The following is an 18,234-nucleotide window of genomic DNA, read 5'->3' as shown; positions in this document are numbered from 1 at the left end:
AAATGGGGTCACTCCTCCCATCTCGCAGGTCATGCGGGCATCAAGAAATCTGTGCAACTCATCTCCCGCTTCTATTGGTGGCCAACTCTGGAGACGGATGTTGGGGACTTTGTGCGAGCCTGCACTATCTGTGCCCGGGATAAGACTCCTCGCCAGAAGCCCGCTGGTTTTCTTCATCCTCTGCCTGTCCCCGAACAGCCTTGGTCTCTGATTGGTATGGATTTTATTACTGATTTACCCCCTTCCCGTGGCAACACCGTTATTTGGGTGGTCGTTGATCGATTCTCCAAAATGGCACATTTCATTCCTCTTCCTGGTCTTCCTTCTGCGCCTCAGTTGGCTAAACAATTTTTTGTACACATTTTTCGTCTTCACGGGTTGCCTACGCAGATTGTCTCGGATAGAGGGGTCCAATTCGTCTCTAAATTCTGGAGAGCTCTCTGTAAACAACTCAAGATTAAATTAAATTTTTCCTCTGCATATCATCCCCAGTCCAATGGACAAGTAGAAAGAATTAACCAGATCCTGGGTGATTATTTGCGACATTTTGTTTCCTCCCGCCAGGATGACTGGGCAGATCTCCTTCCATGGGCCGAATTCTCGTATAACTTCAGGGTCTCCGAATCTTCCTCCAAATCCCCATTTTTCGTGGTGTACGGCCGTCACCCTCTTCCCCCCCTCCCTACCCCCTTGCCCTCTGGTCTGCCCGCTGTGGATGAAATTTCTCGTGACCTTTCCATTATATGGAGAGAGACCCAAAATTCTCTCTTACAGGCTTCTTCACGCATGAAGAGGTTCGCGGATAAGAAAAGAAGAGCTCCCCCCGTTTTTTCCCCTGGAGACAAGGTATGGCTCTCCGCTAAATATGTCCGCTTCCGTGTCCCTAGCTACAAGTTGGGACCACGCTATCTTGGTCCTTTCAAAATTCTGTGTCAAATTAATCCTGTCTCTTATAAACTTCTTCTTCCTCCTTCTCTTCGTATCCCTAATGCCTTTCACGTCTCTCTTCTCAAACCACTCATCCTCAACCGTTTTTCTCCCAAATCTGTTCCTCCCACTCCTGTTTCCGGCTCCTCGGACGTCTTCTCGGTCAAGGAGATTTTGGCTGCCAAAAAGGTCAGAGGAAAAAATTTTTTTTTAGTAGATTGGGAGGGCTGTGGTCCTGAAGAGAGATCCTGGGAACCTGAGGACAACATCCTTGACAAAAGTCTGCTCCTCAGGTTCTCAGGCTCCAAGAAGAGGGGGAGACCCAAGGGGGGGGGTACTGTTACGCCGAGCGCTCCGGGTTCCCGCTCCTCCCCGGAGCGCTCGCTTCACCTCCTCCGCTGCAGCGCCCCGGTCACGTCCTCTGACCCGGGGCGCTGCGATCCTGCTGCTAGCCGGGATGCGATTCGCGATGCGGGTAGCGCCCGCTCGCGATGCGCACCCCGGCTCTCCTACCTGACTCGCTCCCCGTCTGTTCTGTCCCGGCGCGCGCGGCCCCGCTCCCTAGGGCGCGCGCGCGCCGGGTCTCTGCGATTTAAAGGGCCACTGCGCCGCTGATTGGCGCAGTGGTTCCAATTAGAGTTATCACCTGTGCACTCCCTATATTACCTCACTTCCCTTGCACTCCCTTGCCGGATCTTGTTGCCTTAGTGCCAGTGAAAGCGTTCCTTGTGTGTCCCTTGCCAGTGTTTCCAGACCTTCTGCCGTTGCCCCTGACTACGATCCTTGCTGCCTGCCCCGACCTTCTGCTACGTCCGACCTTGCTTCTGCCTACTCCCTTGTACCGCGCCTATCTTCAGCAGCCAGAGAGGTGAGCCGTTGTTAGTGGATACGACCTGGTCACTACCGCCGCAGCAAGACCATCCCGCTTTGCGGCGGGCTCTGGTGAAAACCAGTAGTGGCTTAGAACCGGTCCACTAGCACGGTCCACGCCAATCCCTCTCTGGCACAGAGGGTCCACTACCTGCCAGCCGGCATCGTGACAATATCATACAAAGTTTCTGATTGATCTATGCAAAGTTTGTGTAAAGGACAAAATTACTATTTAAAGTGCTTATTTAAAAATTTAGGAGCAACGGGGAAATAAATACTGTAAGTAGAAGCGTGATGTCAAATGGCTGCACCAAAGCTTATTCTAGATCCTCCATTTAATCAGTATCACAGGTTCTGACTGCCATCCCCCTTAGTGAGATATTATTAGAACCTGTGATGGTGACGGCGACGACATAGCGATTTATAATGACTCGACTAATGTATTCCTATATACAGGCCGTGACCATGACTTCTCCCTTCTTGTCGCTCACATAATGGTTCAGTGGAGCACCTCAAACTATGTCTGGAAGCAGAACAGAATACATCTCGCCGGCTGGAAACTCCCTTTAGAGAGAGTTTTTTATGTCATTCTCTCCCCCAGACAACAGCTGCTTTGGACTTTAATGAACAATCCCTTCTATGTCCTCGGAAACATTTCCAGCAGGCACATGTTCCAGAGAATACTACATAGGGAAGAGAACTTTTGTAACTTCTGTGTGTGAAGTTCAGAAGAACGTAGCCCATGCCAGAAGTTTTTTATTCTTTTGTGTCTTTGAGCCGCACAATCTGTTGGCACTGGAGCCATAAAAAAATTAAGAGGATTTCATCGTGTTCCCGGCTTAGCTAAATAAGGAGGTAATTTATCGTGCCCATCTCTTCTGCCAGGTATGCATTGCTTTCTGTGCCCGTCTCATCCCTATGATCAGTTACATCAGTATTGTAGTAGTATCAAAAGAAATACTACCTAAATGTAAAAGATACTAATGCTTTAAGGTGTTTGACTGTGGGGACCCCCCTTCTATGAATCAGACTGGAAAGCAGCAAAAAAAAGAGGCCATCATATTATCCTGAGTCCACACTTGTGGTTCATTCAAAGCCCACCCTAAAGTATTTGGGGGGGCTCCTTTAAAGGAAATCTGTCACCAGTGTCACCTGCACTAACCTATTGGTACTGACAGGTAGTGCAGGTGACACTGATGACAACAGTATTTACCTTGTCCTGTTCTGTGCAGGGGATTTCCAGTAATCTCCTACGTTAACTTCACCTCCAGAGCTTAGTGACGTCACCGCTGCTGTTCTCCAGCAGAGGGAGCCAGCAGAGAGCAGCAGCGGCTGGGGGCATGGGTGGAGCTTAGTGACGTCACCTCTGCTGGGTCCTGCTGCTAGAGAACAGCAGCGGTGATGTCACTAAGCTCCACCCATGTCCCAATGCCGGGACGGAGCTTAAAGGGGTTATCCAGGAAAAAACTTTTTTTTATATATCAACTGGCTCCAGAAAGTTAAACAGATTTGTAAATTACTTCTATAAAAAAATCTGAATCCTTTCAGTACTTATGAGCTTCTGAAGTTAAGGTTATTCTTTTCTGTCTAAGTAATCTCTGATGACACCTGTCTCGGGAAACGCCCAGTTTAGAAGAGGTTTGCTATGGGGATTTGATTCTAAACTGGGCAGTTCCCGAGACACGTGTCATCAGAGATTACTTAGACAGAAAAGAACAACCTTAACTTCAGACACTCATAAGTACTGAAAGGATTAAGATTTTTTATTAGAAGTAATTTACAAATCTGTTTAACTTTCTGGAGCCAGTTGATATATATAATAAAGTTTTTTCCTGGAATACCCCTTTAAGTTAACGTAGGAGATTACTGGAAATCCCCTGCACAAAACGGGACAAGGTAAGTACCGTTGTCATCAGTGTCACCTGCACTACCTGTCGGTACCAACAGGTTAGTGCAGGTGACACTGGTGACATATTTCCTTTAAGGTGGGACTTAAAGGTCCCAAATGAGGATAAAAATGTTATGTATGCACTTTGTTGCTCTGGTCTTCAAGTAGACCTCCAGCTGTTGCAAAACTGCAGCTCGAGAGATGGGATATGATGTTTGAATATGAGGTTATGACATGCGGACAAGATATGAGGATGCAAAATGAGGTCTGGATATAAGGACGGAATACAGTGATCCCTCAACTTACAATGGCCTCAACATACAATAGTTTCAACATACAATGGTCTTTTCTGGACCAATGTAACTTGAAACCAGACTCAACATACAATGCTATGGAATCTGCAAAACGTGTCAATGGCTGCAAGAACCGACCAATCAGAATGGACATTCACTGGTAAAACCCCCTGTATTCCTAAAGTGCATGCACTGAATTCCTGTCTGGTAGCGCCCCCTACAGTACAGGGAGGTATTACATGTTCTCTACTAATTTTAACCTATGCCATGTTAGCTGCTCCTTTGGACACTAGGTGAGGGCGGCTCCATTTTACTTTTTTTAGGACATTTCGTGTACTGTACAGGACCCTGAAGAAGCTTTTGTAAATCTCTGCCTATTTCAGTGTTTTCCAACCAGGGTGCCTCCAGCTGTTGCAAAACTACAACTCCCAGCATGCCCGGACAGCCTTTGGCTGTCCGGGCATGCTGGGAGTTGTAGTTTTGCAACAGCTGGAGGCACCCTGCTGGAAAACACTGAAATAGACAGTGATTTACAGATTCCAGCAGATCTTTCTTACTTTTATCTATATTAGTTATCTACTTATTTTTCTTTACTCCTCACTTTTTCCTATTTTTGGATGACATTTTGGTGGCTTCAGAACCAATTACCAGGTTTTCCATAGAGTTATGATCTCAACATACAATGGTTTCAACATACAATGGTCGTCCCAGAACCAATTAATATTGTAACTTGAGGGACTGCTGTATGAGGTTGGGATATGAGGGCAAAATATGAGGACAGGATATGAAGACTGGATATGAAAACGAAATATGAGAATGGGATATGAGGACAGGATATGAGGACGGGATATGAGGACGAGATATGAGGACGGGATATGAGGACAGGATATGAGGTCAGGATATGAGGTCAGGATATGAGGACAGGATATGAGGTCAGGATATGAGGACAGGATATGAGGTCAGGATATGAGTACAAGATATGTGGTGGTATGTGATGGACATGAGGATGGGGTATGAGGACAGGATATGAGGTCAGGATATGAGTACAAGATATGTGGTGGTATGTGATGGACATGAGGATGGGGTATGAGGACAGGATATGAGGTCAGGATATGAGTACAAGATATGTGGTGGTATGTGATGGACATGAGGATGGGGTATGAGGTCAGGATATGAGGTCAGGATATGAGGACAGGATATGAGGTCAGGATATGAGGTCAGGATATGAGTACAAGATATGTGGTGGTATGTGATGGGCATGAGGATGGGATATGAGGACAGGATATGAGGTCAGGATATGAGGTCAGGATATGAGGACAGGATATGAGGTCAGGATATGAGGACAGGATATGAGGTCAGGATATGAGGTCAGGATATGAGTACAAGATATGTGGTGGTATGTGATGGGCATGAGGATGGGATATGAGGACAGGATATGAGGACAGGATATGAGGTCAGGATATGAGGTCAGGATATGAGTACAAGATATGTGGTGGTATGTGATGGGCATGAGGATGGGATGTGAGGACAGGATATGAGGTCAGGATATGAGTACAAGATATGTGCTGGTATGTGATGGGACATGAGGATGGCATATGAGCTGAGCTGAACGTTCATGTTTATATTTGAATAAGTAAGAATAGACCAATGGTGTCCAATCTGTGGCTCTTTAGCTTTTGTAAAACTACAACTCACAGCATGCTGTTTGGGCATGCTGGGAGTTGTAGTTTTAATACAGCTGGACGGCCCCAGGTGGGACACCACATCTCTAGGCTGAACAAACACTCACCACTAGTTATCTGAAATGTATGTGGACCTTTACACGTTCAGATATGGTGTGATAGCAGATATCTCCCTCTGCTTGTATTAATAGTAGAGATGAGCGAACTTACAGTAAATTCAATTCGTCACGAACTTCTCGGCTCGGCAGTTGATGACTTATCCTGCATAAATTAGTTCAGCTTTCAGGTGCTCCGGTGGGCTGGTAAAGCTGGATACAGTCCTAGGAGACTCTTTCCTAGGACTGTATCCACCTTTTCCAGCCCACCGGAGCACCGGAAAGCTGAACTAATTTATGCAGGAAAAGTCATCAACTGCCGAGCAGAGAAGTTTGTGACGAATCGAATTTACTGTAAGTTCGCTCATCTCTAATTAATAGTATCAAGCCCTCAAGGACATATGTTTTTCCTCAACGAATACTTCCTACAGAATCTGTAATAGCCACCATAATATTTATCACCCCCCTCCAAAAAAAAAAAAAAAAACATACTGTAGAAATAAAGGAAACAGATGAATAGAATTTTTTTCTCTTTACCCTTCAGATTTCGCCCACAATCAGATGAAGTAGCAGCGGCGGATATTGATACATGTAATCTGCATTGTGAATGGTTGCCAGGGGCAACAAGGCCATTTAAACTGTTAGATGATTTTGATAAATGAGGCCCGTCGAGTTTCTGTAATTACCGATACGTCACTTATTCTATACATTAAGTGCAAGTTATTGATTCATATCTGCTGATTCACAGCAGCAGTTCTGTTACATTTGACAGGAAGAATACCACGGCATGCTGCTCTATTATTTTTTTCCTGATCAGAAGTTGGAAAACTTGACGGAGCCTCTAAGGATCCTATTATAAGTCAGTAGAGAACACCCAGTGCTGTTTGGATCTGACAGAACCGGCACGGCGGTGTGAACAGAGCCGTGTTACCACTCAATATATATGTTTTTGAACTTTCGTTACTGTACTGCATCAGTTAGAGGGGTATTTCATTTTTTTTTTTTACATTTTTATTTGACTATGCTTCAGGGGCTGTAAGGTTAGTGTAGTTCATAATATAGTGCCTGTACCTGTGTGTGATGCTGGTCTAGTAATTATTATGTTATCTTTTCCCCGATGTTTATTTTTAACAGCATACAAAATGTCTGTGGTCTCAGGTTTTCCCAGGTTGCAGTTCGGCCCAAGACATTACATCACTAGTCAGGTGTTTAAGGGTAGCATGGCAGTGCTTCAACTAGAGGAGCAACCTCCGGGTGGGAGGGAGATAATTCTCCAAAGGCTGCAGGGAATTGTCCCAGGTATGCTTTAATGGGTGGGGTGACTGATGTGTGGGAGGGGAAAAAAGGGAACTCACACTTACAAACAAGGAATCCTGGGCTTTGTAGTTGAAGGGAGGGAACTCCAACAGGAAATAGCCATTTCACAAAAAGAAAGCGGCAGCGTTAAGATGAACTCACAATATAGCCATTTAGCCGCAAGACAAGCACAGATCCTCTCTAAGCATGTCCATTACTGTCTGGCAGGTAAGTACTAAAATCCCCTTATGGTGGAGAACCCCTTTAACCATGTGACGTCAGTCTCTTTCCGGTGCCGTGGAATATGTTATAGCTACATAAAAGAATACAATTGATTGGACGGGGAACACCACTTATTATAGCACAGCTGACTGTATTGTTTGAGCTGGATGTTAACATAATACATTTCTGCTGGATTTCCTCAGGAAGGTTCTGTATTGCAGTGACTCATTGTACATGAATATTTATACGGCTGAACATGTAACATGGCGCATCCTCCTCACATGCATAGTAGATTAGTTCAGAGAGCAGGCGTCTCGGTATAAGACAGGCTTATGCTGAAGAAAGACCTTCTTACGCTTTTTTTCTGCCTTGTACTGATACTTGAGTGTGTCACATCCCATAGTCAGAACTACATAAAAACCTGAATGTAAAGGGATGAAGTCAGTGCATGAGGATAACGTTATCCTGCATTTGGCCGCAGTCTTTACTACAGACGCGTTCCGCCTCCCATTCACCAGCATTCTCTCCATTGACATAATAATCTTTTTTTCTATAGCGCTAACAGGTTCCCAGTATTTGTACAATCGTCCGGCCAGGTTTTATAAATAGGGGAGATGACTGGGGTAACACCAGTGTAACTAGAGAGTTTAAAGGGGTACTCTGCCCCTAGACATCTTGTCCCCTATCCAAAGGAGAGAGGGTAAGATGACTGATCACGGGGGGGTCCTGCCGCTTGGGACTCCCGCGATCTCTACTGCAGCTCCCCTGTTCTTCAGCGGCACAGAGTGAAGATCGCTCCATGGCTCACGACGGGTGATATAGGGGCTGGAGTATCGTGAAGTCACGGCTCCGCCCCCTCAATTCAAGTCTATGGCAGTCATACCCCCTCCCATAGGCTTGCATTGAGGGGGTGGGGCATGATGTCATGAGGGGGCGGAGCCATGACGTCACAATACTCCTGTATCGCCCATCATCAGCCATGGAGCGATCTTCGCTCCGTGCAGCTGAAGAACGAGGGTGCTGCAGGAGAGATCCTTTGAATAGGGGATAAGATGTCTGGGGGCAGAGTACCCCTTTAAAGGGGGCAGGGGGGCTCGGGTAACACCAGTGTAACTATGAGAGTTCAGAAAAGAGAAGGCTTTTTAGTGATCTAGTGTTCTAAAGGGGTCCAGAGAAGTGCACTGAATGAATAAAGCTGGCAAATAATAACATTTCCCAATCCCTCCCATATACACACATTCTAGGCATGGCCAAGCGTGCATGTGTTTTGAATGGGAGGGGGCGCTACCGAAGTCTTTCTTTATTTCCTACAGAACAAAAGGATCGGGCATTGGAAATCCAACATGCCCAATCCTTCTCTTCCCCATCTACTGTTGGGGGAGCATTGGGAAGCCACCGGATCAGGTGTTCAGCCAGTCAAGCTTTAAGACTACGTCTTCTTGCTCTGTAGCTGTGGACTGCTGTCCGGGCATGCTGGGAGTTGAAGTTTTGCAACATCTGGAGGGCTACAGTGTGAGACCACTGACAGTCAAACTGTCTTTGTCACAGAGACATGTCAAAAGTTTTGACTTGGTGGAGTAGCACTAGCACCCTTCAAATCCCGGATCACATCCACCTACATCCTGCTTTACAGGATCCGGCTGGGAGATGGGTAAACCGGGCGCTCCCGCATCCCAGCCGGTCCCGGCCCCGATCTCATTCTTTTGAATGAGCCGACCGTAGTCAGATAATGACTCAGATCGTCTCATTTTTGCCCCGTATCCGTTTTTTGACCGGACCTAACACCATGGTATACTACAGTTTTAGGTCCAGTCACAGGGGCAAAAATAAGCTGACCAGAGTCACTATCTGACTACAGTCGGCTCAGTAAAGTGTATGAGAACCTTTGCGGGTCTGGCTGGGATAAAACTGATGGCAGCTTCCCTTTAAGACCTACATGAGCCAGAATATTAAAAAGAAGCAAAGTCAAGCTCTCCTACCTGATCCACGAGGAGCGTAAATATTTATACCGTATTGGTATTTACAGGAGATGTCTATGTGAGATTTGCTTATGCCAGCACTGTCATTTTCGAGGCAGTGTGCATTAAATATATCCATGCCCACGAACGATGATTGAAACCTGCGAGACTGCTGGAGTGTGAAATATGGAAATAGGTTCAAGGCTGATTAGGTCTTGGAGAGTTGTGATTGAGTAATGTACGGGGCCCGCTGCGATTTTAGCCGAGAAGCCTGAGCCAAGGGAAGATTTGCAGCAAATGACTAGGAAGCTTATCCTACATCATCTGTGTTATTCCACAAAACTTCCAGATAACCTTCAATGGGATGTCCCACGAAAAATATATAGTTAAATGAATTAAAGGAGTACTGCAACGGAAGACAAGACTGGATAGGGGGATAAGTGTCTGATCGCACAGAGGGGGGGATTCCCCGACCTCCGGGACCCCCCGCGATCTCCCATACGAGGACACAGCTAATGCTTGTGTCGTCCACCTACATAGAGACACCCTTCCATTCACCTCTATGGGAGAAGAGGGAATGAATGAATGTTACATCTCCGCCTCTCCCATAGAGATACATGGAGGGGGCGTGTCGGCTGTGTCGTCATGCCGTGTTCGACACACCTCTTGCATGGGAGAGCCGTGGCAGTTCCGGGTCCCCGTACGGGAGATCATGGGGGGGCCCAGCGGTTGAACCCCCAGATCAGACACATATTCCCTATCCTGTAGATTGTGGATAAGTTTTCTTTGGCTGTAGTACTCCTTTAAACACTTGTGAAGCCGCCCACACGTTGCAGTAGGGCTTCTCAGCTAATCCAGGCATTGCTTTTGGGTGGTTTATATCCATGAAAAGGGTTTTGTATGGCATCCAGGATAGCCGAGGAGGCAGGGCCCAGGCATGGCCTCTCTCTGCTTAGATCACACCCTCTACACTGGGCCACCACGGGCAGACGAGTCCTTTGAGAGGCGTTGGATAAATGCCACCTGAAGGTTATGCCAAAATATGTCTGGATTATACTTGTGAAGCCCCACTGCAATGGTGGCATTTAATATGTGACAGATGCATATTCAAATAATAAATATTTTTGTACTTACACTATCCAGGAATAATGTTAGTATAGTGCCACCTGCTGTTGCTTTTCAATGGCTTTGCTGTGTCCACCTCAGTGATTGTGTTGAGGTGGCCGTCCATGCTTAGTGTGGCTTCTCCCTCATGTCCACTGGGTATATGGATGGATCTCTGGTGCGATGATCTGCCTGCCTGTGGAACTGCAGCATCTTCTTTGCTTCTCCAAAGAGATACAAACCTACTGCAATTACATAGAAACATAGAATGTGTCGGCCATGTTTAAAAGCCCTATAGAGTAGGGCTTGCCAAATCCCGGGCGCCAGGTTGCCATGGTGGCTAAAAATGTCATGGTGGCAACAGGTTTTTGTCGACCCTTTCAAATAGGGGTTGTCCCTCCTTAAATAAAAACAGTTTTATTTACCTCCGCCTACTTTTCTGGCTACTCCCCTGTTCTACCTGCAGTGACTCTGGTGTTACAGATGACCTCAGGTGTATGCTGCAGCCAATCATTGCCATTCATTCCAGGGTGCAATTTCAACCAGTTCCTGGGATCGGAGAGGGTCCCAATGGTCAAACCACCACCAATAAGCATGTTATCCCCTATCATGTAAATACGGTATAAGTATTTGAGATTGGAATGCCCCTTTAAAAGGGTACTCCAGTGGCAAACAATTTTTTTTTTAAATCAACTGGTGCCAGAAAGTTAAACAGATTTGTAAATGACTTCTATTAAACAATCTTAATGCTTCCAGTACTTATCAACTGCTTTATGTTCCAGAGGAAGTTCTTTTCTTTTTGAATTTCTTTCCAGTCTAACCACAGTGCTCTCTGCTGACACCTCCATGTCAGGAACTGTCAGGAGCATGAGAGGCTTGCTATGGAGATTTGCTCCTTCCCTGGACAGATCCTGACATGGACAGAGGTGGCAGCAGAGAGCATTGTGGTCAGACTGGAAAGACTACACAACTTCCTCTGTAGTATACAGCTGCTGATAAGTACTGCAAGGATTAAGATTTTTAATAAGAAGTAATTTACAAATATGTTTAACTTTCTAGCATCAGTTGATTTAAAAAAAAAAATAATAATAATAATAATTCCACCGGAGTGCCCATTTAATGATGCTATTTTGGGTACCATATCTGCAGAATTTTCTCTCCTAAAAGAAGTGTTTCTAGAAGATGATATTTTAATAATGGAGCAAAACGTACATATGCCTCTAAATCGGGAAGACAAATCTGCAAACACGTGCACCTGTATGCATGGTCTACGCAACATGGCAGCTCATGTGCATGAGACCAAACTGCTGCCGAATATAAAGACTGTACATACCGGTAATATGATCACTTGGTTCTTAAAGATATACATATGGCCCTTCAATGCATTCTTTCCCAATACAAAATGTCCGGGAAGAAATGAAAATATGAAACAAAAAATACATGGAAAAACATGAAAATATAAATTACGGTTGAAGACATTTCATCTTCCTAATGGTATTTTGTGGCGAGAAATATATTTCCTTGTTTATGACCCTAAGACAAAGTTTATTGTCCCTAAGTACAATATGAAAATAATTTCCTTGTCATTCGAGTGTCAGTGACATTACAAATATGGACGATCATCTGGAAAGAATAACGGCCCTGTCGTATTTATGGTCAGAGACTAAACATTCTTCTGTCCTTTCATCCTTGCAGCCTCCATACTTGGGAGTATAGTGAACGGTTTGTTTATACAGTAAATTAGGTTAAAGATTCTTTCTTAACATATGAACCAATGTTGTTCGTACAGTAAAAGGGGTGTAAACACAAAAAGTTGTATTTTACCATTTCTGATTTCATTGGATCACTAGATACTGGATGATACAGCTCTCTCTACCTCTATCACAGCAGGAAGTCACAGCACCATCTGACGCACAGTCCACAATCTCGTAGTTTTTGGTGAACCTACAGCATGTACAGCAGTTTTACTGATATAATACAGAATTCTGATATAAATACAACATTTTTATTATTTCCCCCACCCTCGGGATAGAGGATAACTAGTTGATTCGTAAGGCATCCAATTCGAGAACACATCAGAATTTCTGTGATTCCATAAACCTGTACAGAGAAAACGTTGACCAGTTGCCTATAAGAACCAATCAGATCGCTTCTTTCATTTTTCACAGGCCTTTGATGAAATGAAAGATGCGATCTGATTGGTTGTTATGGGCAACTGGTCAACGTTTCCTCTACACAGGTTTTGATAAATCTCCCCCAATGTTTAGTGCTGTTAGGTTATAGTGGAATAGTATAATAGCGCTTAAAGGGGTACTCCGGCGCTAAGACATCTTATCCCCTATCCAAAGGATAGGGGATAAGATGCCTGACCGCGGGGGTCCCGCCGCTGGGGACCCCCGTGATCTTCCACGCCGCACCCCGTTAGCATCGCCCCCGGAGCGAGCACGCTCCGGGGGCTGATGCTAACGGGGTGCGGCATGGAAGATCACGGGGGTCCCCAGCGGCGGGACCCCGGCGGTCAGGCATCTTATCCCCTATCCTTTGGCTAGGGGATAAGATGTCTTAGCGCCGGAGAAGAACCCCTTTAACATATTTCGGGGCTGTACCACTGACATAGCAGCCAGTTGAGTAATAGTGCGTAGTCTATTCCGAGCATGAAAAGGGACATTGTGAAAGCCAAATTTCTTCCTATAAATAGATTATGTAATCCATTATTTGCAATCTTCCATCCTCAGTTAGTGTTCGTGCAGGTCATACGTTTGTATACTTAGTTTTGTCTTCCAGGTTTACACGATGGAACCATTTTTATCTGTTGATCTCTATATGAGATTTGCATAGTCACCTGAAAAATAGAGGAATTTACTAATTTCTTTATAATTCCAAGTTACCACATACCAAATAACAATATTTAAACATATACCAACCTTCCCCACCCTAACGCTAGGTTCACACTGTGGGATTTCTGGGCAGAATTTCTGCCGGAGATCGAGCCAGCGTCACTAGGACCGCGAGGACTACATTGCTGTCCCCATAGATGGCAATGCATTTCTGAGCAGATCTCCCAAAAAATCCAGCCAGAAAAACATTGCAGTCTATGGGGGCAGCAATGCAGTCTGCCCGGTCCTAGCGCCGCCGGCTCGATCTCCGGCAGAAATTCTTAGAAAACCCAGCCTAAGTAGACTTCTATGAGATTCCGCACTTCCATTCACACTTCTGAATTTCTGCTTGCGGAATTCCGCAAGCAGAAATTCAGAAGTGTAAATGGGAGTGTGGAATCCCATAGAAGTCTATGGCCTTTAATTTGAGGCGGGATTCTGCCATCGGAAATTCTGCCGTGTGAATAGTCCCTAAGGCTAGGTGCACACTGCGGAATCTCCGGGCAGAAAGTTTCTGCCCGGAGATTGCGAGTGCGGCAAGCGGACTGAATCAGTCGGCGCCAGGACCGTGCGGACACTGCAGTCTCCAATAGACTGCAATGTGTTCCGTGAGTATTTCCGCCTGAAGAATGAGCAACGCCAATTTCCAAGCGCATTTTCCGTTCACAAATTCCGCTTCACAAATTCCGAAGTGTGAATTTGTGAACGAAACCCATTCACTGTACAGTACATTTTAGCAAGCGGAATTTCTGACTGCAATTTCAAAGCGGAATTGCAGGCAGAAATTCCGTAGTGTGAAGCTAGCCTGGGGGGGGGGGGGGGGGGAAATGGAGGAATAAACAGTTTCTTTGGGATTATAATAATAGTTGTAGTCAAAAAGTGGCAAATGTCTGGCAGCAGCTTACTCCCACCCTCTCTCTATTAAAGTAAACTTCCATGCTTGGCCGACAGCTATTTCTTTAGACTTTTGTATAAGCTGCCATACACCTCTAGCAGCATCTTTTTGACTACAGGAACAAATTATCATGCATTTTAAATCCAAAATTCCCAATCTATGTACTGCTATTGGGGACAATTGGGACGATCCCGTATTTGTAATATTGTCGGCACACTGAAGTCGATGGGTTTGGTTCTGTTTTTATCTAATGTGGTACCACCTTAACCATAACAACCACATTTCTTCAATGGTTCCCTGGCCAGCCAATAAGGAGATCATGAAGATACTTGTCGGCTAGATGCTCATTTGGTTGACAACTATCTCTTTTGATTCCCCATAAACTTTGGATTTTGGCTCGGGTCTACAGGATAGAAGGGAGGAATTGGATCTGCACAAACAATGAACGAATTCATTCTTTGTGTGGACACGGAAAAAGGAATTTCCGTGCTGGAAACATCTGGTACGAAAATTCCGCCGTGTGCACAGAGCTGCAGAATCCCGTTGAATTTTATGAGACTCTGCTGCAGCAGAAATTCCATGAGGACATTCCCAGCGGAAGTCGGCCTGGAATTTCCACCGTGTTAACTCGACCTAAGAGTCTATGGGAGTGAGTCAAGTTTGAGTGACAGCCGGGGGAGTGAGGCACGCTCTGCTGTGCACTTCACCCATGTGATGGTAGAGGATTCTGTATAGTAGAGTAGCTCAAAGGAGTGGTAGTTTTTCATGGTTTGTGTCTACTCATCCTCTTTCCAGTGAATAAAGCAAAGCTCTAACACCAGACACAGCCTGTAGGCAAAAGCAGCACTTAAAATAGTAATCATGTGTAATGTATATATTTATATCTATCTATATATATATATATATATATATATATATATATATATATATATATGAACCAAAGACAGCCGCAGCACTCCAAAAAAAAGGTGATTTAATATCTCATGTCAGCATTACGCAGTAATGCTGACATGAGATATTAAATCACCTTTTTTTTGGAGTGCTGCGGCTGTCTTTGGTTCTTGTCTATGGATGGACTTTGATCAAGTCTTTTTGGGACGCTGGCACCACCACTTTTTCTGGACTAGATAAGTAGTGCTGCATTGCTTTGGAACTGTATATATAAATTGTATATGGATCCAGCATGTCACCCAGTCAGAGGCTATATGCCCAGCAGAGGTGAGTTGGTATCTGATCTGAGTGTTAGGCTCAGAATGTGTGTTAGGGTCCCATCCTAAATGAGGCCACCTCCCCGTGGTGGATGGGGGACACGTTTTTGATCAAAAAAGTGCGCTAAGAGCCTCAATTTTCTGACCAATGTGTGCTGCTGCAATCTTCTTTTTTGTATTATATATATATATATATATATATATATATACATATATATATATATATATATATATATATAAAATATTCACAGCTATTGTTTTTTTCCTTTCTTCTAGTTGAAAACTACTCAGCGCCGTCATGGGGAAACAGAACAGCAAGCTGCGTCCTGAGGTCATGCAGGACCTACTAGAAAGCACAGACTTTACAGAACATGAGATCCAGGAGTGGTACAAAGGCTTCTTGAGAGACTGTCCAAGTGGACATTTAACAATGGAGGAGTTTAAGAAAATATACGGGAATTTTTTCCCTTACGGGGACGCTTCCAAATTTGCAGAACATGTATTCCGTACTTTCGACGCCAATGGCGATGGGACAATTGATTTTAGAGAATTTATCATAGCTTTGAGCGTGACGTCCAGAGGAAAGCTGGAGCAGAAGCTGAAGTGGGCGTTCAGTATGTATGACCTCGACGGGAATGGCTACATCAGCAAATCGGAAATGTTGGAAATAGTACAGGTATGTTATTATGGTTATGTTTTATCTGCTGAGTTACACAAACACAGATGTTCCCATGCAACTCCAAAATTATGAACTTTAGCGTAATCTAAAAATCTGTGTTATATGGGTTCTTCAGGATTGGGTCAATTCTTTTTCACATGCAGTATTGTTCAGGAGTTAACCTAAATATTTCAGATGTACTCCTAACATTGATATGATTGAGATGGACTGTGAGGTTTTCTCCCAATGGAAGCTCAACTTCTAAGGGTCTATTCACGCGGCCGAATTTCGCTTCAAATTAAAGCCCATAGACTTCTATGGGGTTCCGCATTTCCATTCATACTAATTTAGAAGTCTATGGGCTTTAATTTGAGGCGGAATTCCGCAAGCGGAAATTTAGCTGTGTGAATAGACCCTTAGGATGTGAATTGGTGGTGTTGGATTTATTGCAGGACTGTCAAGTACTTGCTTAATCTAAGGGGTAGGTAATTGTTCTAAAGCCCGTTACACAAGATCATATTTTATGCACATTTCTGGGCAAAGATATGTACGTTATACTCTCTCGTGAAACTGGACTAAAACAGGTTGAACAATTTTGACAATTTTGATCATGGCTGACATGATAGGTTTAGTGGTCTCCAAACTGTGGCCCTCCAGAGGTTGTAAAACTACAACTCCCAGCCTGCTCGGACAGCCATCAGCTGGTGGGCCACAGTTTGGAGACCACTGGTGTAGATATGGGCCTGACTACTGTATGAATTGATAATTATTCGTTTTTTTCACATTTTGTTGTTTTTTTCTCATCATTCTGCACTCAGTACCTCATAATAACAAACTGAAAGCAGAATGTTAGAAATCTTTGTTAATTTATTAGAAAGGAAAATACTAAAATATTGCATTGACATAAGATCCTATACTCTGGATTTAGTTGAAGCCCCTTTGGTAGTGATTCCGGCCTCCAGTCTTTTTGGGGATGAGGCCACAAGGTTTACACCTGGATTTGGGGATTTCCTGCCCTTTTTCTCTGCAGATCCTCTTAAAGTAGTAGTCCAGTGGTGACCCAGTGGTGAACAACTTATCCCCTATCCTAAGGATAGGGGATAAGTTGCAGATCGCGGGGGGTCTGACCGCTGGGGCCCCCTGGGATCTCCTGTACGGAGCCCCGACAGTCCGCGTGAAGGGGGCGTGTCGACCTCCGCACGAAGCGGCGGCCGACACGCCCCCTCAATACAACTCTATGGAAGAGCCGAAGCGCTGCCTTCGGCAATCTCCGGCTCTGCCATGGAGATGTATTGAGGGGGAGTGTCGGCCGCCGCTTCGTGTGGGGGTCGACACCCGCTATCTGGCCGGAGCTGCTGCACAACTACAACTCCTATCATGTCCTTGGCTGTCTGGGCATGATAGAAGTTGTAGGATAGTAATTGCAGAGCCACAAGTTGTGTTCTCTTTTTATTATAGGAAAGAAGACCGGATTATGCCAGAAAGATTTTTTATTCTTTCTCTAATAAAATGATTACTAAGGGGTCTGTGGGTGTACTATTTGGAATAAAGGTTAAAAAATAAATAAAAAAATGTGTGTGTGGCTTAGTAGTGGAAGTTGTCTTAGGGTACGTTCACACGGGCGGATTTTTTTTGCATGTTTTCCGCTGAGTATTTGAAAGTTGGCGGTCTCTTCTCGGCTGCCGCAGCAGATTTTCCGCAACAGAAATTTATGCTTCGGAAAATCCGCCGCAGTCCCTACTGACTTCAATGGGGCTTGCGGCAGATTTTCTGCAGCATAAATTCCGCCGTGGAAAATCTGCTGCGGACAGCCGAGAAGAGCTCGCCCCCTTTCAAATACGCAGCAGAAAACACGCAAAAAAATCCGCCTGTGTGAACGTACCCTTATAGTCGACCTCCGTTACTAAGCCATGGCACTAACCCCTTATTATTACCTCAATACCCACCCGTGCCAGAGCCACTAGGAATTGCCGGGTACCAGCAGTCCTGGATCATTTTTTTTTTCCATTTTATTTATATATTAATTTATTGAAAAAAATATCATAAGTTCTCGCTTAGTTTCAATAACAAACGAAATACAAGCCAAGCAGTATCAGTCTGGTACCTTCAGGGTGGGAAGTGTCATTTATTTTGGCTAATACTACCAGCTTGCTACCGCCCCAGTCTTAGATCATTATTTTTGACAGTCCGGGATGCTGGTACCCTGTTCTTCCAGAAACCCTGGTGCTGGTTGGTACTGGTGTACTAATAAGGGGTTAGTGC

The 18,234-nt window shown here is 44.9% G+C and overlaps 1 protein-coding gene and 1 long non-coding RNA gene across 4 annotated transcripts in view; one reads left to right on the top strand and one right to left on the bottom strand.

The window, feature by feature from the left end:
* NCALD (neurocalcin delta) overlaps window positions 1-18,234 on the top strand; it is a 124,412-nt gene that overhangs the window by 94,279 nt on the left and 11,899 nt on the right. For all 3 annotated transcript variants that reach the window (XR_008844319.1, XM_056522516.1, XM_056522518.1), the window contains exon 2: window positions 15,591-15,990. Coding sequence is in view for 2 of the 3 variants with exons in the window: in XM_056522516.1 (XP_056378491.1) it covers window positions 15,613-15,990 (378 nt within the window). In the remaining variant the exon portion in view is untranslated. The remainder of the gene's footprint in view (window positions 1-15,590; window positions 15,991-18,234) is intronic.
* LOC130274320 (uncharacterized) lies at window positions 7,448-12,476 on the bottom strand. The gene is made up of 3 exons (XR_008844320.1): window positions 12,160-12,476; window positions 10,366-10,580; window positions 7,448-7,694 (listed from the first exon to the last, which is right to left on the bottom strand). It is a non-coding gene; the product is annotated as an uncharacterized LOC130274320 (long non-coding RNA).

The sequence above is a fragment of the Hyla sarda genome, chromosome 5 (assembly GCF_029499605.1).
Source record: "Hyla sarda isolate aHylSar1 chromosome 5, aHylSar1.hap1, whole genome shotgun sequence".
NCBI classification, from domain to species: domain Eukaryota; kingdom Metazoa; phylum Chordata; class Amphibia; order Anura; family Hylidae; genus Hyla; species Hyla sarda.
The sequence above is the reverse complement of the archived record's forward strand: the minus strand, read 5'-3'. Positions and strand labels throughout refer to the sequence as shown.